General features: G+C 38.1%; 1 protein-coding gene across 3 annotated transcripts in view; it reads right to left on the bottom strand.

Annotated features, from left to right (window-relative positions):
- USF3 (upstream transcription factor family member 3) overlaps window positions 1-25,673 on the bottom strand; it is a 46,410-nt gene that overhangs the window by 7,391 nt on the left and 13,346 nt on the right. For 2 of the 3 annotated variants that reach the window (XM_046002258.1, XM_046002260.1), the window contains exons 2-6: window positions 12,211-12,335; window positions 10,482-10,546; window positions 9,324-9,352; window positions 7,184-7,266; window positions 2,138-2,234 (exon numbers count right to left, since the gene is read on the bottom strand). In XM_046002258.1, coding sequence (XP_045858214.1) covers window positions 2,138-2,234; window positions 7,184-7,266; window positions 9,324-9,352; window positions 10,482-10,528 — 256 coding nt within the window. In that variant the 5' untranslated portion in view covers window positions 10,529-10,546; window positions 12,211-12,335. The remainder of the gene's footprint in view (window positions 1-2,137; window positions 2,235-7,183; window positions 7,267-9,323; window positions 9,353-10,481; window positions 10,547-12,210; window positions 12,336-25,673) is intronic. The other variant, XM_046002259.1, reaches the window with a different exon arrangement.

Raw genomic sequence — 25,673 nt, 5'->3', positions numbered from 1 at the left:
AAGCCCCACTCTTTCCAAAGGGGAAGAACTTCCCCCACAGATCCTATGACTGGGGCAGCCTTGGCTGCTGGTGTTTATGCTCTGTGACCCCACACATCCCACCTGTCTTGCCTCTCTCCCTCCACCAAGGGCGGCCAATCTTCAAAGCCAATGCCCTCTGAGGGGGCCTGAAATAAAAAGTTCTGTTATGACGAGGATGAGTTCAGAATAGCAGATTATTCTTCTCAGACTTTTAAACGAAGAGACACAGAAGAAAGATGCCAGTGTGCCATGGACATCAGAAACAACTGGACAATTATTATGGACCAAATAATAATGATGACTGTTCTCACTTACTACACACTTACTGTAAGCACTTCTCATTCATCGTCTCATTTAGTAAGAATAATAACAATGACCACAGCAATGGGTAACATTTACTATATGCCAGCTTGACTCTAAGTACTGTACCTGCATTATCTCTTTTAATCCTCACAACAACCATGAGATGGGAACTACCTATTGTCATCAGTATTTTGAGATGTGAGAAACAGACTCAGGGAAATCACATAAATTTGTCTAAAAATCAACCACATATATGCTAGGATTATCTTCATTTTAAGAAAAGGAAACTGAGACTGGGAGAGGCGAAGTAAATAAGCACAGGTACTGAGTGCGTAAGTGAAGAGGAGACTCAGCCCTGGCGGGCCTGACTCCCAGGGCCACAGCTCAGACCATGGCGCAGCCCGTCATGTGGGCAGTGGGCATGTGGAGAAGCTGCTGGGGGAAGAAAAGAGGAAAAGGAGCAGAGGCACCAAAAAGAACCAAAGAAAGGCTCGTGACTTAAGCTGCCTCAAGCCAGGGCCCACCTGCTCAGTGTTTCCTGAGCCCCAGGCAACTTGTATTCTTCTTCTTCTTCTTTTTTTTTTTTTTTAAAGATTTATTTATTTATTTATTTGACAGAGAGAGATCACAAGTAGGCAGAGAGGCAGGCAGAGAGAGTGAGAGGGAAGCAGGCTCCCCGCCGAGCAGAGAGCCGGATGCGGGACTCGATCCCAGGACCCTGAGATCATGACCTGAGCCGAAGGCAGCGGCTTAAACTACTGAGCCACCCAGGCGCCCCAACTTGTATTCTTCTAATAGGCTCCCTTTTCCCTGAGGTAGCTTGACTGCCTCAGCCTCTAGGCTGTGAAACCAAAGGAGCTCTCCTGAGAAAAGTCCACATGGCATTCTGGCCTTACCACCCCTTCTGTGGGGTGCCTCAGAATGGTTACCAAATAAGTGTTATGAAACTAACTACCAGCATCATAAAACAAGGCCTGAGTTGTAAAAGACAGTTGATGTGGGTGAGGGGGGGTGGTAAGTGGACATCTAACTTAAAGTAAGCAATGAGAATTCAGAAGGCTGACCTTCCAGATATACAATGAACGCAGCCCAATGCTGCCCCCACCTCAGCAAATTCTACCTTTGTTCCTCTCCTTTTAAGGTGACCTACTGAATTGTAACAGGAAATTCTTTCTCTGCTCTAGTCAGAGCCATAAATAAAGGACAATTCAAACTGCCTACCGCTCTGAGCTTTACACTTGCTTGGGATATTTTTCTTTTCAGCTGTTATAAAAAACTGAAAATTTTTTAACAATGTGATTATCTAAAAAATAATGACTAATAAAAACCAAATTTCATTAGTTCAAAGTTCATTAGATCAGGCAGTCTGAAACACACATTACATGCAATATAAACAATTATGAATGGAATGTTTTGACCTTTCGCGTTAATTCACAGCTAAGTCTTGGCCCGGGCATATCTTTATTTTATTTTTAAGTTACACTGAGCAGGACTCTCCCCTATATCCCCTAGCTGGAAGATCCAAGTGGAATAAAAGAGATCCACCATTATTTGTCTCAGGAGATAAGCAAACACAAAGTACACAGAAGAGTCCAAAATCAAAATTCTGTATGCCTGAATGATTAGAGTTGTTCAAGGAGGGGGTGGGTAGGTAAACTACGATGAATTTATTTTACAACACTATTCTCTCAGACCCACTGAACATACAATCTTAAGAATGTTTCTGGTCAAAAAATGCCTTCTGTATCTACTATAAGTTGCCCTGTGACACAAAGACCTGAACACTGAACAAAAAGAATCTTCAAATCTTTACCTTGTTCATTGTTTCCTCCATTAAGCAGGAGTTCATCATTTTGCCTTTTCAATTCTGTTATATATTTAAAGGCTTGGTCCAGGATCATATTCTTGCTCTGCCAAAGAGAATTAACCATTTTAAAGTTTCACTGAAGAGTAAGAACTTGACAGAAGAAACTTAAAGCTTTGGTTTTATCACATATATGTGATATGCATCTTTTCAAAATTAAACAGGCACCATATTCAAATGCTTCTACTGTTCATTTTTCATTTACTAAGTATTTATCGCATATCTACTATGTGTCAGGTTCTGTTCTAAGCACTGGGGATATAATAAACAAAAGAGACAAAATTCCTGACCTGTAGGAATATACAAGTTTTATATATATATATGTATATGTATATACATATAGGTATATACATATCAGGTAGTGCTAAGTGCTATGAAGAAAAAATAAAGCAGGGTAAAGAGGAGGCCAGAGATGGCAGAGGTCACTCTGTCCTACGAACTGAATGTTTATGTCCCCCTGTAACTCATGTTGAAACCCAGATCCCTGATATGATGGTATCTGCAGGTGGGCCTTTGGGAGGTAGTTAGGTCATGTGGGTAGATCCCTCATGAATGAGATCAGTGCCCGTAGAAGAAAAGACATGAGAGAGGTGATTGCGCTCTTTGTCATGTGAGGACATAGCCAGGAAAAGAGTGTACACCAGGAGCTGATGTATGCTTATACTTCACAGCCTCCAGAACTGTGAGAAGTAAATTTCTGTTGTTTAAACCACCCAGGCTGTTATTTTTCTTATAAGAGCCCAAACTAAGATACTGTACTATAATCTATTTTGCATGGATAGGCTGGAGAAGGCCTCTCTCTCTTTTTTTTTTTTTTAAGATTTTATTTATTTATTTGACAGACAGATCACAAGTAGGCAGAAAGGCAGGCAGAGAGAGAGGGGGAAGCAGGCTCCCTGCCTATCAGAGACTCCGGGGTCGATCCCAGGACCCTGGGATCATGACCTGAGCCGAAGGCAGAGTCTTTAACCCACTGAGCCACCCAGGCGCCCCTGGAGAAGGCCTCTCTTGTAAGACAAAGCAAAAACCTGAAGGAAGTACCAGGAAGGATGCCCCGTGGATACCTGGAGGAAAAGGCTCCAGATATTAGGATCAACAAGGACAAAGGCCCCCAAGCAGGGCTGTGTTCACACACTGGAGGAATCACGGTGAAGTGAGAGGAAGTAGAGTGAAGTATATAGGGGAAGAGTGGTAGGAGGAAGAGGCCAGAGAGGGCTTTCAAGGCCATGTGGAGATTTTAGACTTCTTCACTCTATAAACAATTATTAAAAAACATAATAAATGACATTCCTTTTGGTTTTAGTTCTCTAGACCTTATTCCAGAGGCAACTGCCATAAAGTTGCTTGTATATCCTTCTAGAAACATTCTATGCTGATACATGGATTTTTTATCTATCAAAAAACAAAAACAAACCACAGAACAGATAACCAGTATGCTACATTGCTCTTTTTTATTTAAAAATATATCTTGGAGGGGTATCTAGATATTTCAGTGGGTTAAAGCCTCTGCCTTCAGCTCAGGTCATGATCCCAGGGTCTTGGGATCTAGCCCCGCATCGGGCTCTCTGCTCAGTGGGGAGCCTGCTCCCCCCGCCCCGCTGCCCTCTCTGCCTGTCTCTCTGCCTAGTTGTGATCTCTGTCAAATAAATAAATAAAATCTTTTTAAAAAAAAAAAATATATATAGGAGATATTTCCATATAGAGTTTAGATATCTATGTTATACTTTCTAAAGGCTGAATTTCTTTTATTTTTGAGCCCATTACTGACAACTATTTAATCTGTATAAGAGGCATTTTGGGTTTTTTTTTAATTTTTCAGCTATTAAAAATGTTGCAGTGAATGTTTAATTTCTATGCCAGTATGTATATTATTAAATATCCCCAGTACTTTATCAGATAGCTCTTTTCAGGTGGAATCAGTGATTTAGGGCTTTGGTTCACAAAGTTACAATTCTGGGTTTCTTAGATTGAGTCCCAACAGAGACCCAATATAATCTAGGAAATATTTTACTCTAGAGAGAAAAAATAAATATTACCCTTTCTTAAAGCAAGAGTTGAGACAAAGGCAGAACATGATAATGTCCATCTACTTGCCTCTCTACTGCAGATGGGGCTGAGGACATGTAGCAACAGTGAAGAAAATCTTAATCTACTTGGCTTCTGGAAGCCAAATACTGACTTCCATTGCACATTCTAGGACAGCAAGGAAGTGGAATGACTATGGTTTCCTTTCAGAGAAACTTGTAGGAATGAAAACCAAGAGCAGGAAAATAAGATATTACTGGGCAAACACCAAAATTTCCTGAGAAACTCCTGTACATTGACATGTGGAGAAAGAAAAACAATCAGAAGACAGTTCCTGCCCTTAAATTTGCTATCATGTTAAGGAAACTCAAAGTACATTAAACACTTGCATACACACACATACACACACACACACACACACACACACACAAATGAAAAAACACACGTATGCAAGACTAAGTACAACCCTGTAGAAGAGAATGAAAAGAAAGTGAAGTGTTAAACCTTGCCAAGGGAGATGGTGTTGAGAAGCAAGCAAATTGATCTGGCCCTCTGAAAGCCTGGGGAGGTACAGGACAGACTGGGAAGCTCCAGCTACCACAAAAGGTGGGGTGAGGTATGTGGTTAAACTGAGGGGACTGGTGGAAAGACTCTTCTTATGCAGTAATGAAAACCCCCTCTCTCCCACACACACATCCTACGCAGCTGGATGACTTCCCCTTCCTGTACCAATGCAGGAGACAAGTTCTGTGAAATCTGAACTAGAGAATTTTGGCCTCAGGGATGATTGGCACAGAAGTGGACAAGATGAGGCAACTCAGCGGAGACAGGAGGGTAAAGTAAAATTCTGCTTCCTAAAGCATGAGACTCTCCAGCACCCTTTCTCCAACCAGCTCCCAGAATATGGCAACCAGCCTTATACACCTCTTCCCACCCCTCCCACTCCTAGATAGGGTGCTGAAGGATTCTTCTCTGGAAAATAAAAGCTAATAGCTTGTCCCAAAAGTAAACAAGCTACCAATATTGATATTTTTTAGTGCCACAAAAACAATAATACTAGCTTACCACTTAATCACTCAACAACCTTAATTAGGGCAACAAAAGTCAAGCCTATTCAATCAGCTTTTTAATGCCTCATTCTCAAATATGAAAAAACAGCTAAGTATCACTAAAATTTAAGGAAAGTCCCCCAAATGAAAGACAAAACAACAAAACAAAGGGGAAAAAAAGAAAATTAGAAGAAACAAAAACAAGAAAAAAAATTTTAAAAACCTATATAACATTCTCAGAGATGACATAATGTTGTATTCATGAACCAAACGTATAATATGAAAAAAAAACCCGAAGAGAATAAGAAAAAGACTCTTGAAAATTAAAAGTATGAGAGCTGAAATTTAAAAACAGAAGAGCTGGAAAAGACCAGTTGAGACTGAAGAATGGCAGAAGGTTCCAGAAGTGAAGTCTCAAAGGAAAAAGAGAAAACAGAAATTATGTGGTACACTTGACTACGCAGTAACCCTAAAGAGACAGTTGAAAGTGTGGAAAGAATTAAAGATAGGTATAGAGAGAGGTGCCTAGGTGGCTCAGTTAGTAAAGCATGGGACCCTTGATCTCAGGGTTGTGAGTTCAAGCCCCACATTGGGTGTAGAGCTTACTTAAAAATAAAAAATAAATTTTTAAAAATTTAAATAAATAAATATCAAGACTGGCATATAAACAGGTAAACAAATGAAAAGTGAGGCAATTATTAACCCCAAAAAACACAAAAGTTACATACAAGACAAAACATAGTAATAGTATTCCCTCCTATAATTAACCATATTTTCAGTCTAAAAAACAAAAAACTGAATACCAATTTAACCAAAAGTTTGAGTAGAATTATATTGGGAGGATTAGACAAGGTAAAGCCAAAGGAAAAGACTAAGAAGACAATAGGTAAAATCTAAAATAGAAATATTAAGATATAGTAATATAAGCTTACTATTTCAAAATATAAAGGTTATTTCAGAAGAAAGAGTTGAGAATGGATGACTTTAAGTTGTTGCACTGGACTTGGGAAGCAAGAAGTCCAGAGACTCATATCGTTGTTGTAAGGTTTTTAGTGTTATTTGTTATGTTTATATATTAATTTTCACATATATTAATTTAATTAAAAATTAACCAAAAAAGGCTAAGACAAATTATGAAATCCCATTATAATGAAACACTACATAACCATGAAAAAGAAAGGAGATCATATGAGGAAGGGTATCTATAACTAAAAGTCTAGTATATCCTAGTGAGTGAAAATGACCAGGCAAGTTATACAGAACTTGGTGTCTAGATATAGATACAAATACGTAATCATAAAGCAATGTGTAACAACATGTGTAAGATGTGTAACAACATTCATAATAGTAGTTATAACTTGGAAGTAGCATGTCAATTTATTTTTCAAACTTTTTATGCTTCCATATTGTTTCCATTTTGTTTTGTTTTCAGTAAGCACATTTTATCCTCATTATCACGGGAAACAAAAAGCTATCTTCATGAAGGAATACTGTCCCATTTAAAAGCTGAGCTTTGTATACCATTGGAGGTTGATAGGGCACAGAGAATAAAACAGAGATCTTTGGAAGATTCTAGGTAAGAATTTAAGACAAAAATATGATTGACAGAAAATAAAAGAAATGCCTGGTAAATACAATAGCACATAAATAAAGATAATCATAGGACTGAATAATTCAAGATCTTAAAGATCTAAAAATTATGTGGTCCTTCTGACCATGTAAAATGCTCTGCCATAAGACTGCTGTAAGTATGGGGAAATTAAAGATAGGTATATAGAAAATTAAGCAAATGAAAAACAATGAGGCAATTAACTATATACCATAAACAATAGGAAACAAAAATAATCATTCTGAACAAAGAAACAACTTAGAGAATTATCTCTTCACAAGTAAGGAATGAAAATATGAGTGGACTTCTTACCTGCTTCAGGGCAGGGGAACACGGGATCAGCTCTCCTATCCTATTTATTCCGGCATTGATTTTCTTCTTTCTATGCCTCTCCACTAGACAGGGAGGAAAATCCATTTATCAAACCTTATGGTACCAATGCCAAAGTTTGTTATTCTCCCTGGGTAAAGAAATTTTAGGTAAAGAAATCCCTAACAAAATTTTATCAAACCCATATCTACTGGAGACAAAGAACTACAATGAGATTTCTAAGAATGTCATATTTTAAGTCTAGTATTATAGGAACTGATATAAGTAATACTTCTATTAACATTTAAAAATGTGATCTATAATAATTAAATTCAAATTATAAATAGAAGTTGCTAATTATGTTTCAAGTAATTACTAGAGATTTTAGTGATAACTGAAATTTAAGAACCCACTAACAAGCTAAGTTACTAAACAGCTGCATTTTCATATGGGCAAAGGAGACCTACTTAGATTACAGAACCTTTTACGATGACTAGAAGGCATTTTTCAAATAGAACAGCTATTAGTTATTACTTAAAATTTCTACAGAGTCTGGTCTACTCACTTCGGCCACACAGAACTTTTCCCATCTAGGAAACTGAGTAACTGACAACATCTCAATCAAATTAACTGAGAAATATTCCAGGCTTACATGCTACAACTTTAAAGATCATATGGAAGGGTCAAGAGGATACAAGATGATCTAAATAATTGCAACAAGACACTGTAAGTAGAAATATTAGTCTTGGCTATCTTCTGTCAGGTTTCTGAAACCTTCCTTTCTAGTAAGATTCCAGTTCTTCTAAGAAGATGATCATTCAGACTGACCATAAGCAGGTCTTGTTTTGTAGAATACATACTTTTTGCTTCATAGTCTAGCAGTAAAGACATCTTTTCAATGACATTTAATTACTCTCTCAAAATAAATTACTATCAGGACATACTTACGACACCATGTGAGTTGACTCCAATAAAAATATTTAGTTCCTATGGCCAAAGAAGATTAGATTTAATTCATTTGGCCAAAGAACGCAAAGGAGTAAAGTATAACTCACTTTTCTTCTGAATTCTCTTACAATAGTATTTGTTCTTATCTAAGAGTGGGTTTTTAAATGTGTGGAGGTGAAAAAAAAAACAAAAAACCCAACAGCAACATTAAGACTCTTTACCCATAGTGATAAAGGGGAATTCAAAGGCAGGAAATTCCCATTTTGGGGAGCAGCAATACTCCACCAGTGTTCACCACCTCTTTCCATAGACAAAATTTCCCCCAGGGTCCTTTCCCCAAGGAAAGGAAGGTATCATTTATAGAGTAATAGTTATTAACTTCTAAAATATTTTGTTTGAGATCTGGACTGTAGCCCCTGAAAAATAAAGTATTATAAAATGTACCAAATTATAAAAGTACATACAATTACTTCTATAAATGTTTATCTGGCTTTGGCCTAGAATTTTGATATTTTGAGATAAAATCAAATATGTATTTTCTACATTTCCCTGTAATTGAGGACTCCATAACTTCATTAAGGCTGTTCACATTTCTAGGACCTTTAAGGTCTACAGCCTGCTGCTCATCTCTCCCCTATTCCTGTAGGCAGCCAGCCCCCTCTAGAATTTCTGCAAAGACACATACTCTTTATTCCATTTGGCAGAGGTAGAGCTGGACCTCCTCAGTGAGTGAAATCACTTAAACCACTAGTTCCAGGGATACATATTAATCCTTAAATTATCTAAATAGACAATGAATCAGGGATAAGCAAACCATCTTCGTGAGACTGGGGGCTTTGTCAATTAAACAATAAAGGAATAAAAAAGTAAGGAACAGGGGCACCTGGGTGGCTCAGTCAGTTGAGCATCTGCCTTTAGCTTGGGTCATGACCTTGGGGTCCTGGGATGGAGCCCCACTTAGGGGTCCCTGCTCAGAAGGGAGTCTGCTTCTCCCTCTGACCCTCCTCCTCACTCATGCTTTCTCTCGCAGAGAAATAAATAAAATCTTTAAAAAAAAAAAAGTAAGGAACATTTTCCTAAAACATAATGAATAATGATGCTATGCTTTAACACAAAAACTTATAATCAACTACAGTATAATTTCATTTTGAATGCAAAAAGTGCTAACAAATATAATTGAAATTGTTGTTTCTACCTGCGTTGTGTGTCTCCCGGTTTTTCTTTCTGAAACAAAAAGGTAGATAAAAGGAACATGAAAATAATGGAAAAACATTTTTAACACTTTATAATCTGAGAACTGTAAGAATAAATTTTATGAATTTGTATTTGTTGTATCAACAGGAAACCATCCAAAGAAACATTTTCTTAATATATATTATGGTATGAAAAACATAACTGTAGGTACATCAATGTAAATTTAGAATCTACGATTTCTAGAAGTAACTACAATTCTCTATTCTTCCATATCCATAAGTCATTGGTTGGGAAGTAAATCAATCACTGAAAAAACCTTAACTATTTGAAAAACGTAATTAAAGAGTTAGTCAACTCTCAAAGAGATACCCCAAGTAGGTGATCTCTGATGTTTGCCCTGGTGGCTGGCAAGGGGTGCTGTGAATGTGTAAGGGAGATAAGAACAGGAGGAAACTTTTAATCCCAGGGAGAAAAAAGCAGCCAACAGCACCCAGGCAGACTACTGGCATTTGAGCCATGTTTTGCATTTGTGTACCTAAAAGCTAATTTCCTAAAACCACTGATTTTCCCTTTTATGTACAAACATTAGCATTCCCTAATAGCTATTTGGTAAGGAAAGAGAATGGGGATTTTAATATTAATGAAAGCACCAGGCATGCAATTCTAAGCAGAAACACTGCCCAAAATGCTGGAAATTCAGAAAGGGATTTATACAAAGAACCAGAAGTAATACTGTACTGTTGTGCATATTGTAATGTTGGAAAATTATAATGTCAGAAAATTGTAATGTCACAAAATATCTATTTAAATTGACTTCAGTCTAAATGGATTTATGATTTATAAAGACAATACTACTGTGTGCAAGTAAAAATTTCAGGAGAAGGCAAACATTTAACACAGATTTTATATTATATAATTTTAATTACTTCCTATTAATTACTTGTTACACTGTTAATAAAATAAGGAGGACAGGTAAATTTTAACTCTATACTCCTTTTGGTACATCCGTATTTATTTATCCATACATATTCTGAAGAGTAATGGTTTTCCAGGCACCCAAATGAAAGTTCCCTGAGGACTGCCTTTTTAGCAAAGTAGGGACTAATTCTGCTTTTTATCTGCCTAAACTATATATTATTTTTGGACCGGGGCTACGTACCTGTGCTGCTTTTTTGTAGGAGTCTCATTCTCTGTCATTTCTGGCATGATTACAGTGATAGGAACCTACAAGGCATAGAAAGAGACACCAGAAAGTTTAAAGTCAGTATGTCAGAGAAATTGATTAATAGCAATTTGGTTTGAATACCAAAATGCTAAAATACAAAAGTGATGTCATGAAAAAAGTGCTTAGCTGTCGTGGATAGAGAAAGGTATAAGAAAACAGGACAAAAAACATCGTAACTAGCAAATGGAGGGCATGGTGAATGTCAAATGGGAGGTACAGCCAGGAAGCACTGGAGAAGACTGGAGTAGAGAAAGATCATAATGGGCTTGAAAATCTAGAAAGGCTTAATGGTGGTGTGGATTTGAGCAAGACTTAGAACGACAGGTAAAACGTATTTGACTTGGGAGAGTATGTTCTTTGTTCACGGTACTGTTCAAAGTGTTCTACAAAATTTAAACTAAAACAATAGTCCTCCCCTCTGAACACAGAAAAAACAAAATCGACAAGTGTACAAACACATAATATTCCATACACGGAAGCAACCTCTCAATCAACTCATTCACTCATTTGCTAGCCTTCTCAAACTGCTAGAAGTCTTACATTATCACTCGAGAGTCATGAAAATCTGGACAGGAGTATGGAAATTCTACTTATACTTAAAATATCAGGATACTAAAGAATATACATACTGTAAGGAAATATATTCGTATGCCCCAAAAAGCCTGAAAGCAAATACATGAAGATACTAGTTAGTTGTAGTTATGTAAGGCCAGCAATATTATAGGTATTTTCTCTCCCTTCTCAGATTTTCAAAAATTTCATAATGAAAACCTTAATGCTTTTAAGTCTCAGAGACTGACAGCCTTTCAAAAGCGGTCTGTCCAGCTGGGATACCTGTTCCTGCACAGTGAAGGAGGTGCAAGGGCAGTTTCCCATTTTCTGAGTATGGAATCGGAAGTCAGAAAGCATGAGTTCAGGGGTGCCTGGGTGGTTAAAGTGTCAACTCTTGATTTTGGCTCAGGCTGTGATCTCATCATGAGATGGAGCCCAAGTGGGCCCCAAGGTAGGCAAGGAGCCTGCTTGTGATTCTCGCTCCCCCCTTCTCTCAGTCCCTCCCCCTACCATGTATGTCTGTACACGCAATCGCTCTCTCTAAGAGAAGGAAGGCAGGGAAGAAGGAAGGAAGAAAGGAAAGAGGGAGGGAGGGAGGGAAGGAAGAGAAAGCAAGCACGCATGAGTTTAAAATCTGGTTCTACCATTTCCTAGCCATAAGGTCCTGGGCAAGCTAGATTAGCCTTTTGGAACCTCAGATGCTTTGTCTTCAAAATGGACCATAATCAAAGCATCTAGACCATTGTTTTGAGAAAGGAATAAAAAATGCAGGGGTAACACAGCAGCAGGGTACCCAGCAGCAAAAAAGAATTCAACCAATGTTGGCCACGAATAATAACGAAGGTATTTCAGGTTCCACTCTAGCCCTGGAAGTGTGGAGGAAGGGTCCAGGGAAATAAGTGGAAGTGAATGCTAACAAGGTAATGCCAGGAAGTATTGGCCGAAGCAGCCTATGGAGAAATGTGCACTCAAGACCCATTTGCAGCCACTGATTCCACCTTCTCCCTAACATCAGTGATGGCACACATCGGCCTAAAAGCAACACACTCACATTAGAGAACCACATAATGACAATGTGAGGCGTGTGAGTAAATAAATAAATCCCTGTCACCTTTCTCACCTGAGGGCTTGCAGAATTTCTTCACTTTCGATTCCTGGCTTCCAACGCCTCCCGTTTCTGATCCAAATCTATCATCTTCTGCCAGAAGATGGTCTATAAGTTATGTCTTCTTCTTACTACACAAGAGAAAAATCAATGTATGTTTATAGTTGCTGAGTTTCCATTAACAGCATGTAAAACGACTGGCAACCCCTGGCATGTAGACAAATTTTTAGTGGCATACAGAATTACCCTTAATTCTCCCCGCCACTTGAAAGCTAATCAGTGTAGTTGCTTTAAAAAGTCACTCTCCAGTGGGTTGCCCATGTCCCCCAACCCTCCCCCACCAAAAAATGGTAGCAAGGACTATAGCCATTGGATTGTTCCCAGGAGATTTTCTCCTTCCTCTCAGACAAGCTCACTGTCCTTCAAGTTCTTACTTTCCTCCACCTAGATCTTACACTAAGATCTGCCCTCAATCATAAATTATCTTCCCTCAATCTCCTACTTTCTTCTCCTCTCTTGTGACAGTGACTGAGAACTGACTCAAGGGTGTGGCAGTGACACGAGAAGACAGCCTCTCATCATATATGCTCTAAAACATGTCGATTTGGGGGCTTCTTCCCAAAGGAGAAACACTGGATAGGACCCAGGAATCTGTATTTTCAACAAGGTACTAGTTGAAAACTACAAAATTGTCAGCCCATCCCTGACCCACTGAATCAGTCTCTGAGGGAGGAATTCCTATCTTTAAGGGAGGAGTCTGAAATTTAATAATGCCCCCAGGGGATTCTTATCAGGAAACTTTAGAGAGGCACGTGGGTATCTTTAGTTGGTGGAATTTCAGGCATCTGACCGATCACCTATTGTAAGAGAGATTATTTGGGATACAGCAAGACAACTGAACATAAAATTTCACCTATAAACCCATAAGGTCAGATTTCCCATGTATCCATGAGTCACCATTTGGTCATTAGTGTCAGAGTTCCCATTGTTCCTCTGGAGACTTCTGAAAGTTTGCAGATTCATGTTCCAATTAAGATACATGAAGTGAAAATTTCAACCTTCTAAACATTTAGATCTTAAAGGAAATGATGCTAGAGGCCTATCACATAAGTAAACATATTCACTGCATGGGAGTAGCGGTGAGAGGCAGGGGTTTAACTGAAAGAGGTTTATCATCCGGCTTTACCGAAAGTCTCTATAAATATCCATCTCAAACCACATTTTTTTTTTTAAAGATTTTATTTATTTATTTGACAGACAGAGATCACAAGGAGGCAGAGAGGCAGGCAGAGAGAGAGCAGGAAGCAGGCTCCCTGCTGAGCAGAGAGCCCGATGTGGGGCTCGATCCCAGGACCCTGGGATCATGACCTGAGCCGAAGGCAGAGGCTTTAACCCACTGAGCCACCCAGGCGCCCCTCAAACCACATTTTAACCAATTCAACTGTGTTTATCAATGCACAACTGTTTCCAGATGCTACTCCTGATATTAAAATTGCATTCCTCACATTAGAAAAGAATACCTACTGAAAAAAATAAACTATATAATACTGTCATAAATCCTTGTCCACCAATTCATTAACCTACTAATAAGGAAATGTTACTTTTACAAATATACCTTTTAAAATATTTAAAGTGCCATGAATTTTTAAGACAAAATTTCTAAATGTTATATTAGTAATCCATGAATTACTATTTTTCATGGTAAGAGAATTATTTCTGAAATTAATCAAATTCAATGGTTCTTAAAGTGTGGTTTTGAGATCACTTGCATCAAAATCACAACTTCTAAAACTGTTTTTGATCCTCACAGCAAAACTTACATAGAGTAAAATGCACAAATCTTAAGGACAACATTCAGTGAGTTCTGACCAAGGCACACACTTGTTTGACCCAACCTGTACCAAGGTGCAGAACATTATTATGACCTGAGAAAGTTCTCATGATCTTTTTTTTTTTTAATTTTTTATTTGACAGACAGAGATTACAAGTAGGCAAGAGAGGCAGGCAGGCAGGGAGAGAGAGGAGGAAGGAGGCTCTCCACAGAGCAGAGAGCCCGATGTGGGGCTCGATCCCAGCACCCTGGGATCATGACCTGAGCGGAAAGCAGAGGCTTTAACCCACTGAGCCACCCAGGTGCCCCCTCATGATCTTTTCTAATCAGTACCTCCCCCTACTCTCACAGAGGCAACCAGTGTTCTCATTTTTTTCACCATTGAGCTTTACATGCCTTAACTGAGAATTCCGTTGTGTCAAGCTTTCATTCAGCTTAACGCTTCTGAAATTCATCCAGTAGTTTGTTCCTTTTTATTGCTGAGTAGCACTGTGTAACTGCGTGGGAGTTTATAGTTCGGTTTATTCATTTTTGTGTTGATGTACACCTGGCCTATTCCTGTGTTTTGGCTACTATGAATAAAGCTGCTATCCATGAACATTTTCGTGTAACATTTTTTGTGGATATCATCTTTCTTTCTGCTGAGTAAATATCTAGGAGTAGAAATGCTTCTTATATACCCGGCAGTTTTACTCCTAAGTATCTACCCAAGATATACTACCTATAAAAGGATATCCACAAAAAGACTTCTTTAAAAACATTTGTCACACTTTCCCCAGAGTGGCAATACCATTCTGCACTCCCACACAAAACGTAAGAGTTCTGGTTGCTCCATATCCTTCCAACACTGTGTTTTGCCTACTTATTCATTTCAACCATTCTGGTGTTTATATAGTAGAGTCTCATTTTAGTTTAATTTTCACTTCCTAGATGACTGATAATATTGAGTACTTTGTCCTGTGCATGTTAAGACCATTTATAGATCTTATTTTGTCTGCTCATAACTTTTTGCCAGTTTTTAAATTTGATTATTTATCCTTTTATTACTGATTTACAGAAAATCTTCATATATTCTGAGTTTTTACATCTTCTGGAAACCTGTCCTTAATCTGAAATGTATTTTGCAAATGTTTTCTCTCATTCTGTGGTCTACCTATGCATTTTCTTAACTGTGTCTTTTGGTAAGCAAAAGGTCTTGATGAAGTAAAACTTACCAATTTTTAATTTATGATGATTCCTTTTATGGCCTGTCCAAGAAACCTTTACTCATCCCCAAGATATTCTCTTATGATTGCTTCTACAAGGATTATGATACTGTCATATTTAGATCAGTGATCCATATTATGTAAGACAGGAGATAGGGGTTAAAGTTCATTTTTTCTTCCATACTGATAGTTAGTTGTTCCAACATCATGTGTTGAAAAGATTTCCTTTCCTCAATGGTACCTTTGTTAAAAATCGAATGTCCATATTAGTGCAGTTCCATTTCTAGGCTCTCTCTTTTAAGCTATCCTTATGCTACTATAATACTGATAAAGCATATGTTTAAAATATAGATTCCTATACCCCACCCCAGACCTACTTTCTGGACAGTCCAGAAATACGAAGTTCTAACAAGCTTCCTAGTTGATTTTTCTGCACCGTAAAGTTTGAGAAGTGCATGATTCTAATATTGTTTCTCTAAAACTGAGACAAATCAATGAGTTCACAAAGTAATGAGTCCACATGGGAAGAACAGTGAACCTGGAATTAGGAAAATGAGTTCTCATTCAAGATGTGCTACTCAAAAGTGAGGTATCATTTTATTTATCACAACTTAGGGCCCAAGTTTCTTCACATGTAAAACAAGAGGGAAGGACCAGACCCAACCATTCAGGTGTGGACTGAGTGTCCACACTGCCTAGGAATTACAGATAAAAAGATGAAAAAGGCAAGTCTTTCCTCAAGAAGAACACACTCTAGGGCGCCTGGGTGGCTCAGTGGGTTAAGCCGCTGCCTTCGGCTCAGGTCATGATCTCAGGGTCCTGGGATCGAGTCCCGCATCAGGCTCTCTGCTCAGCAGCGAGCCTGCTTCCCTCTCTCTCTCTCTCTGCCTGCCTGTCTACTTGTGATCTCTCTCTGTCAAATAAATAAATAAAATCTTAAAAAAAAAAACATTAAAAAAAAAAAAGAAGAACACACTCTAGAACAGGGTTATCAAAGAACTTTGTGCAGTGGAAATAGTCTATATCTGTACTGTGCATATGGTCATCGTTCATCACATGTGGGTATTAAATGCTCGAAATGTGGCTAGTGAGACCATGGAATTAACTTTTTATTTTACATAATTCTGAATAATTTAAATAGTTACATGTGGCTAGTGGTTACCATATTGGGCAGCACAAGGAATTTTAAAAATAATTTAAAAGAAGAAGAATTTAGGGGTGCCTGGGTGGTTCAGTGGGTTAAAGCCTCTGCCTTCGGCTCAGGTCATGAGCCCAGTGTCCTGGGATCGAGCAGGGAGCCTGCTTCCCTCTCTCTCTCTCTGCCTGCCTCTCTGCCTACTTGTGATCTCCGTCTGTCAAATAAATAAATAAAATCTTTTAAAAAAAGAAGAAGAAGAAGAACTTAAAAATTAGTTAATGAATATCAACTTCCTAGTTTTGATATTGTCTTACAGCTATATGTCACTACTAGGGGAAGGTACATCAGTAGTGCACAGTATTTTTGTAACTTTCCTTGAGTCTATAATTATTTGAAAATAAGAAGTTTTTTTTTTAATTTATTTAACAGACAGATCACAAGCAGGCAGAGAGAGGAAGGGAAGCAGGCTCCCCACTGAGCAGAGAGCCGATGTGAGGCTTGATCCCAGGACCCTGATTTCATGACCCAAGCCAAAGGCAGAGGCTTTAACCCATGTAGCCACCCAGGCGCCCCTGAAAATAAAAAGTTTTAAAAAGCAAATTTTAAAAATCAGTAAATGCCACATACATAAAAAAGTCTTGTGAGTCTAAGAACTGCTCCAAGAATAAACAAAATATGGGAGGAAGGGAAGGTGCAGGAGGTGCAGAGAGAAAGAAAACTTGGACTAGACTGTGAAGGAATTTTCTGTGTCTAGTAAGTATATTTAGCTTTTATCTCAAGATCAGTGATTGTCAGATCAGTGATGGTCTGAAACAGAGCCCCCCTGGTCTATAGTAAAATGAAAAAAGGTACAATGAAATAAGGATTTTTTTTCTTTTTTATTGATATGTCACTTACATACAATAAGTCATTAATTTAAGTTCACTGCTCAATGAATTTATATATGTGAATATACTCATGTAAACACCACTAAGATGAAAATGTAGAACATTACCTCAACAGGCTCTCTCAAGGTCCCTGCCGCTTAATCCCTTGGAATTTCTTTCAAAAATATATATTCAAAGAAGAATATATATTTCCATTTCCAAGGAAGACAAACAAATGACCAACAAGCACATAAAAAGGTGTTCAACATCATTAATCATCAGGGAAATGCAAATCAAAACCATAATGAGATCTCACCTCACACCTATTAGAATAACTATTACCAAAAAGGCAAAAGATAACAAGTGTTAGTAAAGATATAGAGAAAAGGGAACCCTTGTACACAATAAATGAGAATGTAAATTGGTACAGCCATTATAGAAAATCATAGAAAAACCATAGAAAAGCCATTATGGAGGTTCCTCAAAAATTAAAAAGAGAAGTACCATAGGATCCAACAATCCCACTTCTGGATATTTATCTGAAGGAAATGAAAACACTATCTGCAATCCTGTGTTCACAACAGCCAAGACATGCAAACAACCTAAGTGTCCATCGACAGGCGAATGGGTAAAGAAAATGTGACATACATATGTATATATGCAATGAAATACATATATTTAGGGGCACCTGGGTGGCTCAGTGGGTTAAAGCCTCTGCTTTCGGCTCAGGTCATGATCCCAGGGTCCTGGGATCGAGCCCCGCATCAGGCTCTCTGCTCAGCAGGGAGCCTGCCTCCCCCTCTCTCTGTGCCTGCCTCTGCCTACTTGTGATTTCTGTCTGTCGGATAAATAAAATCTTTAAAAAAAAAAAAAAAGAAATACATATATTTACATATACATACATATACACAGGTATATATTCATACACATATATAGGTACATAATGGAATATTATTCAGCCTTTAAAAAAGGAAATCCTGATATTTGTGACATGAATCAACCTGGAGGACATTATGTTAAGTGAAATAAGCCAGATACAGAAAGACAAATAATGAATAATCACACCCACATGTAGAAACTAAAAAAGTCGAACTCATGATAATAGAGGGTAGAAAGGTAGCCACCAGTGGCTAGGAGATAGGGGAAATGGGACATAATAATCAGGGGTACAGACATTCAGTTTTAAGATGAATAAGTTCTGGAGACTTAATGGACAGTATGATCTCTGCCTTCGGCTCGGGTCATGATCCCAGGGTCCCGATCGAGCCCCACATCGGGCTCTCTGCTCGGCAGGGAGCCTGCTTCCCCCTCTCTCTCTGCTTGCCATTCTGCCTACTTGTGATCTCTGTCTGTCAGATAAATGAACAAAATCTTTAAAATAATAATAATAATAATAATAATAATTTGTTGTATACTTGTAATTTGCTAAGAGAGAAGATCTTAAAATCTTTTGTTCTTGCCACAGAAAGTAACTATGTGAGGGGATGGATATGTACATTAGCTTGGCCATGGTAATAATTTCACAATGTATACATATCAAAACAATTTATTACATACCATAAATATGTATAATATTTATTCATCAATCATACCTCGATAAAGCTGGAAAAATATGTTTATATAGATTTAATATATTTAATATACATTTCATATATAAAATATGTTTATATATGTAAAATATATGTTTATACTGAAAACTATGCTATTACCTCACACATTGCTGGTGGGAATGTAAAATGGTACAGTCCCTTTGGAAAACAGTTTGGCAGCTCCTCAAATAGTCAAAACACAGTCCCTCTATGATCTAGCAATGCCACCTAGGTATATACCCAAAAGAACTGAAAACACATGTTCACACAAAAACACGTACATGGATGTTTGCTGCGGCAATACTCATAATAGCCAGTGAGTCAAAACAAGCCAAATGTCCATGTGAATGATGAATGGATAAGTAAAATGGGCTTGTCCACACATGAATATTATTCAGCAATGCAAAGATATGAAGTACTAATACCTGCTATAGCATGGGTAACACTTGAAAACCTTGAAGCCTGACCCAAAAGGTCACATATTGTATAATTCTACTTATATGAAATGTCAAGAAGCAAATCCATAGAGAAAGAAAGTAATCAGTGGTTGCCAGGAGTGGGGAGAGGGAATGAAGTGTGATGGCTAATGGGTATGAGTTTTTTGGGGGGATGATGCTCTTGAATTAGATTTTGGAGATGATTGCACAACTTTGTAAATATGCTAAAAAGCAATGAATTATACACTTTAAAAGGGTGTTTTGTGACATATAATAAATTATATCTTAATAAAAAATACAAATACAAAATGAAAGGGAAAGCAAAAAATTGCTCTATAAATGTAAAATGTTTGACATCTCCAGATTTAGTCAATGCTCTGTTGCCAAACACTTTTTAAAAAAATATTTTAAAATATTTAAAAATATTTAAAAATATTTTAAAATAATTATATAACTATTTTATACACATAGCCCTATCTAATATTCACTAATTTATAAAGTAAGTGGCATTAAAATAATTTAGTAATTTTTCCAGAGTCACACAGCTAAGAAGTGGTGAGGCAGGATTCTAACTTAATATAATATAACTTAATATAATCAAACTCCAGGGGCACCTGGGTGGCTCAGTGGGTTAAAGCCTCTCCCTTCGGCTCAGGTCATGATCCCAGGGTCCTGGAATCAAGCCCCGCATCGGGCTCTCTGCTCAGTAGGGAGCCTGCTTCCTCCTCTCTCTCACTCTGCCTGCCTCTCTGCCTACTTGTGATCTCTCTCTCTGTGTCAAATAAATAAAATAAAAATCTTAAAAATATATATATATATAGAGAGAGAGAATCAAACTCCAGAGCCCAGGTCCTTAACTATTTTCATAGTGCTTCTCTACCTTCCCCCTCCCTTGCAGAAAGAAAAGAAAGAAAGAAAAAGAAAACACAGTATGGTACATTTGTACCATATATATATATATATATATATGCAGTACATTTTAGCAAAACCACGTCTTCGACTACAATTCTTTTTTTTTTTTAAGATTTTATTTATTTGAGAGAGAGACAGTGAGAGAGAGCATGAGAGGGGAGAAAGTCAGAGGGAGAAGCAGACTCTCCAAAGAGCAGGGAGCCCGATGTGGGACTCGATCCCAGGACTCTGGGATCATGACCTGAGCTGAAGGCAGTCGCTTAACCAACTGAGCCACCCAGGCGCCCCTTCGACTACAATTCTGTTTCAATTTATATCTTATTGTCCTGGACATATGTAGATGGTAATACCTAGCCCAGAAAACTTATTTTCTCAGAAGGCCCCTGTTCACAAAAGACAATAACAACAATCAGAAGCCATATGCAAATAAAAAGCAACTTGATTTATAGTTTTCTCATAAAACAAAATATTCAAATAATCTGCTTTAAACACGTGTTAAATGTTTGAGGTAGAATCCTACTGTTGGGGATTGTTTAGAAAGACTGAAAAGAAAAAAGAGGGCTCACAATTTAAAAAAATTACCACAGAGCTACAGTAACCACAATAGTGTGGTACTGGCATAAAGACAGACATGCAGATCAATGGAATCAAACTAAGAGCCCAGAAATAAATCCTTACATTTGTGACCAACTGGTTTTCAACAAGGATGCCAAAACCAATCAGTGGGGGGAAAGAACAGCTTTTCCAACAAATGATGCTGGGGCAATGGGATAGTCACATGCAAGAGAATGAAGTTAGACCCCCACCTTGTAACACACACAAAAATTAACTCAGGAAGAACTGTAGCTCTACATACAACTCAACATAATAGCTAACACTTTAAAACTAGCTCAACATAATAGCTAACACTTTAAAACTCTTAGATATGAAACCAAAAACACAAGTGACAAAATAAAAATATATTCAATTTCAAAATTAAAAATTTTTGTGCTCAGAGGGCACCATCAAGAAAATGAAAAAATGGGGTGCCTGGGTGGCTCAGTGGGTTAAGCGACTGCCTTCAGCTCAGGTCATGGTCCCAAGGTCCTGGGATGGAGCCCGGCATTGGGCTTCCTGCTCAGCGGGGAGTCTGCTTCTCCCTTTCTCACTCTCACATCCCCCTGCCTGTACTTTCTCTCGTACTCTGTCAAATAAATAAGATCTTTCAAATAAATAAATAAACGATGTGAGACATGACCTCATATCTGCCAGGATGGCTAAAATAAAAAAGACAGTCAATAACAAGCGTTGGTGGGAAGGTGGAGAAACTGGAGCTCTCATATAATGCTGGTGGGATTAAAAAAATGGTACCACCCCTTTGGAACAATTTGGCAGTTCCTTAAAATGTTACACATAGAGTTACCATATGACCAAGCATTTCTACTACATATACTCAAGATAAATGAAAAGAACTGTTCGCACACAAAAACTTGTATGTCAATGTTCACAGCAGGAATATTCATAATATCCAAAAAGGGAAAGAACCCAAATGTATACCAATTGATGAAGGGATAAATTAATTGTGGTATATTCACACAACAGAATATAACTCAGCAATGAAAAGGAATGAAATACTGATACAGCATGGATGAACCTTGAAAACATTATACAGTGTGAAAGAAGCCAATCACAGAAGACAGCATATTGTATGATTCCCATCTACTTTAAGTTCTGGAACATGAGAATTTAGAGAGACTGAAAGTAAATTAGCGGTTGCCAGGAGCTGAGGAAGATGAGGAATGTCTGCTAATGGCGGTGGGGGGATGGGGTGCGGGTAGGGGAGGTATTTGTTCTTTCAGGGATGATGAGATGTTCTGAGATTAGACTATGGTGATGGTTGCACAACTCTGCAAATATACTAAAACCACTGAATTTCACTTTAAACTTTACGGTATGTGAATTGTATCTCAATTGCCCCATTTAAAAAAAAAAAAGGAAAGAAAACATTTGATGGAAGTCTCTTTGGGTAATTTGAAATTCTCTACCCATCCATCTTTTCCATCAGTTTATATGTTTGTTTGTTTTCAACACAAAATTCTTTTTTTTGGTTACCAATCATCCTCAATTTTCCTAATACAGAAAATATGTGAAGCTACCAAGAATAAGTACTAGCATTTTTTCTTTTTTTTAAGTCGGTCTAGGGGCACCTGGGTGGCTCAGTGGGTTAAGCCTCTGCCTTCGGCTCAAGTCATGATTCCAGGGTCCTGGGACTGAGCCTCGCATCGGGCTCTCTGCTCAGCAGGGAGCCTGCTTCCCTTCCTCTCTTTCTCTCTCTGCGTTCCTCTCTGCCTACTTGTGATCTCTATCTATCAAATAAATAAATAGGGGCGCCTGGATGGCTCAGTGGTTTAAGCCTCTGCCTTCGGCTCAGGTCATGATCTCAGGGTCCTGGGATCGAGCCCCGCATCGGGCTCTCTGCTCAGTGGGGAGCCTGTTTCTCCCTCTCTCTGCCTGCCTCTCTGCCTACTTGTGACCTCTCTCTCTGTCAAATAAATAAATAAAATATTTTAAATAAATAAATCTTTGACAAATAAATAAATAAATAAAGTAGGTCTAACTGTTCAGGAGCAAATTGTGTTTTCTTTCCACCAAGAAGCAAATTAGTGATAGATTAATTTAAATTGTCTTTTGATACAATGAAGAGGGGCACCTGTGTGGCTCAGTTGTTAAGTATCTGCCTTCGGCTCAGGTCATGATCCTGGGGCCCTGGGATGGAGCCTGCATCTAGCTCCCTGCTCAGCAGAAAGCCTGCTTCTCCCTCTCCCACTCCTCCAGCTTGTGTTCCCTCTCTCACTGTCTCTCTCGCTGTCAAATGAAAAAACAAAATCTTAAAAGCAAACAAAAAAAAAGATACAATGAAGAGAAAAACCTAACACTTATCAATCAAAATTTCAAATTAGAATTAAAATGTCTTTGTTGAGGGACACTTGGGTGGCTCAGTCAGTTGAGCATCTACCTTTGGCTCAGGTCACGATCCCAGAGTCCTGGGATCGAGACCCGCATCATCGGGCTCCCTGCTCAGTGGGAAGCCTGCTTCTCCCTCTCCCTCTGCCTGCTGCTCCACTTGCTCCTTTGTGCTCTGTGTCTCTCTGACAAATAATAAATAAATAAATAAAATATTTTAGTTGAAAACACTTTATGGTACATTGCTTAAACATAATTTGTCTATGGTTCATGGAAAATCTTTTCAACCCTATACTTAATTCTGTTTTGCTGCTGCTTAATGTATTCCAAAGTATTTTATAATTATTTAAAATGTTTTATGGAACAGCTATATAGGCAGTTTTTAAATGAGTTCTATTTCTCTATCTGAGATCTCTAGTAAATCCTTAGCTTTCTCCAATCAAAATGGCTTAACCCACTGAACTAGAGGAGGGCCCACAGGAATGATAACACAACTAAGCTTAAATCTCTCGTCTGGGTCACAGCCATTTTTATCCCTAGCATAATTATAACAAATGCAATTTTATACTCCTTAACAGCTTATTTAACAGTTTCTAACAGTTTTTCCTTATAGCAAAAATAATATATACCTAGAAAGCCAGACACAAAGAAAAAAATGAAACTACTCTCAATCACGACACTTGACCAGAATCCACAAGAATCACTGTTGACATTCTTACAGATTTCTTACAGATTTTTTTTTCTGCACATGCCTGAGTTTTAACAAATGTTAGACCATAAACAATTTTGTATTCTGCATCTTATGTAAGGTGAGCATTTCTCCATCATTAAATATACAAAATCGTGATTATAGCTTGTATGTTTGACATCATGAATGTGTATGCTCTATCATCTTATTTAATGTGTTAGGTTTCTTTGCCCTCTGTATTTTGCTATATGAGTTATTATTTGTATTTATCATCTCCAGCATATTTTAGGTTAATAATCCTCTACCTATAATGTCCTATTACTTGGTCTACCTGTTTGACTCCTTAAATCATGAAATCTGGCACATCTGTATTATACAGTTCGGGATAACACAGGGGTGCTTTCCATAGCCCCAAGAATCCTTCCTCTATGTGTTTGGTGTCAGCAGCTGCTTTCCATCTTGGTGGGCACTTGGGGACTTATTTATGAGCGTGCTATGTTGTCTTCTGCTTTGTGTAACTGCTATCTAAAGTCCTCATTTCTAAAAAATTAAATTAAGTCCTTATTTCTTTTGCCATTACAGAAATGTTACATGCTTTAACAACATCTGTTGGCTGCTTCCTGTCAATTGCATCGCCACCAAGCTTGCTGCTCTCAGTCAGGGTGTTTCCTAAATGCCAACCCGAGATACCATGACATATATAAGAAAAGGAAATTAATGAAGTCCTGCCACGGAGCTTTCACTGTGAAGTTGAATGAAATGGTACCTCAAGAAGAAGAAATAAGCCAAACGTTTTAAATGTTTATTTACAAACTATACAGGTAACCAATCTATATAAAAATTATTTTCAAAGAGTACAGAAATACATAAAGTTAAATGGAAAAGTTACTCAGCTCTACAACCATGCTTTCTAGGAATACTCACTGTAAACAGTTTGGAATTTGTTAGACCCTTTTCTTGCTCCTGTCCATACAAACTACAAACACTCCTGGCTAAGAAATTATAACGAAATTCCACGCATTAAGTTTTTAAAAGTTTGGGGCGCTTGGGTGGCTCAGTCAGTGGAGTGTCTAACTCTTGATTTCGGCTCAGGTCATGATCTCAGGGTTGTGGGATAGAGCCTCCTGTAAGTCTCCGTACTCAGCGGAAGAGTCTGCTTGAGATTCTTTCTCTCCCTCTGCCTCTGTTCCTCTCCCACTTCTCTCTAAAATAAATAAATAAATCTTTAAAGAAATTCAATTGCAAAAGTAATCCTTGTTCTTTGCAAAAATTTTAAACAGCACAGAGGTATATGAAGTACCAATGACCCCTCTGCTTTTAACAGTCTGGTGACATCAATTCCAGACACTTTCCCTATATAAGTCCAAGCAATTACTTATGTACATATCAGTAACTGCTACACTGAAAGAACAGGACATAAAATACAAATACTATAAAATACCTTCCATGGTCAGTTCAAATCTCTATAGGGTGATCCTGCTCCTTAGATAACATTTAGGGTGGATCCCATGAATTTACTGATCACAATTATACAAAAGAAATCCTCTACTCATTTTTAGTCACCAGCAATCATTGAGAATATCTCAATATGGTTCCTTTGATGCGGGTAATGCCTCTCCCCACACTGCCTCTTATATTCTCTCCCCTACCCCTAGTCTTTGTCTGTTCTTAAGGCTTCCTCTGTCCTTAAGGCTTCCAGTCCCTTTATTTCTGCTGAGGTAGCCCTGCCCCTGATGGGAGGCCTGTAGCAGAGTGTCCAGTGCTCCTCCTGACATACTGTGGACCCATGTGTGGTCCATAGAAACACGTACCTCTCAATTAGAAATTTACCATACAAGTCATATTCACATATGTGCAAAA

This window comes from Meles meles, chromosome 4, assembly GCF_922984935.1.
Source record: "Meles meles chromosome 4, mMelMel3.1 paternal haplotype, whole genome shotgun sequence".
Lineage (NCBI taxonomy): Eukaryota > Metazoa > Chordata > Mammalia > Carnivora > Mustelidae > Meles > Meles meles.
This window is presented reverse-complemented; position numbering and strand designations above follow the sequence as displayed.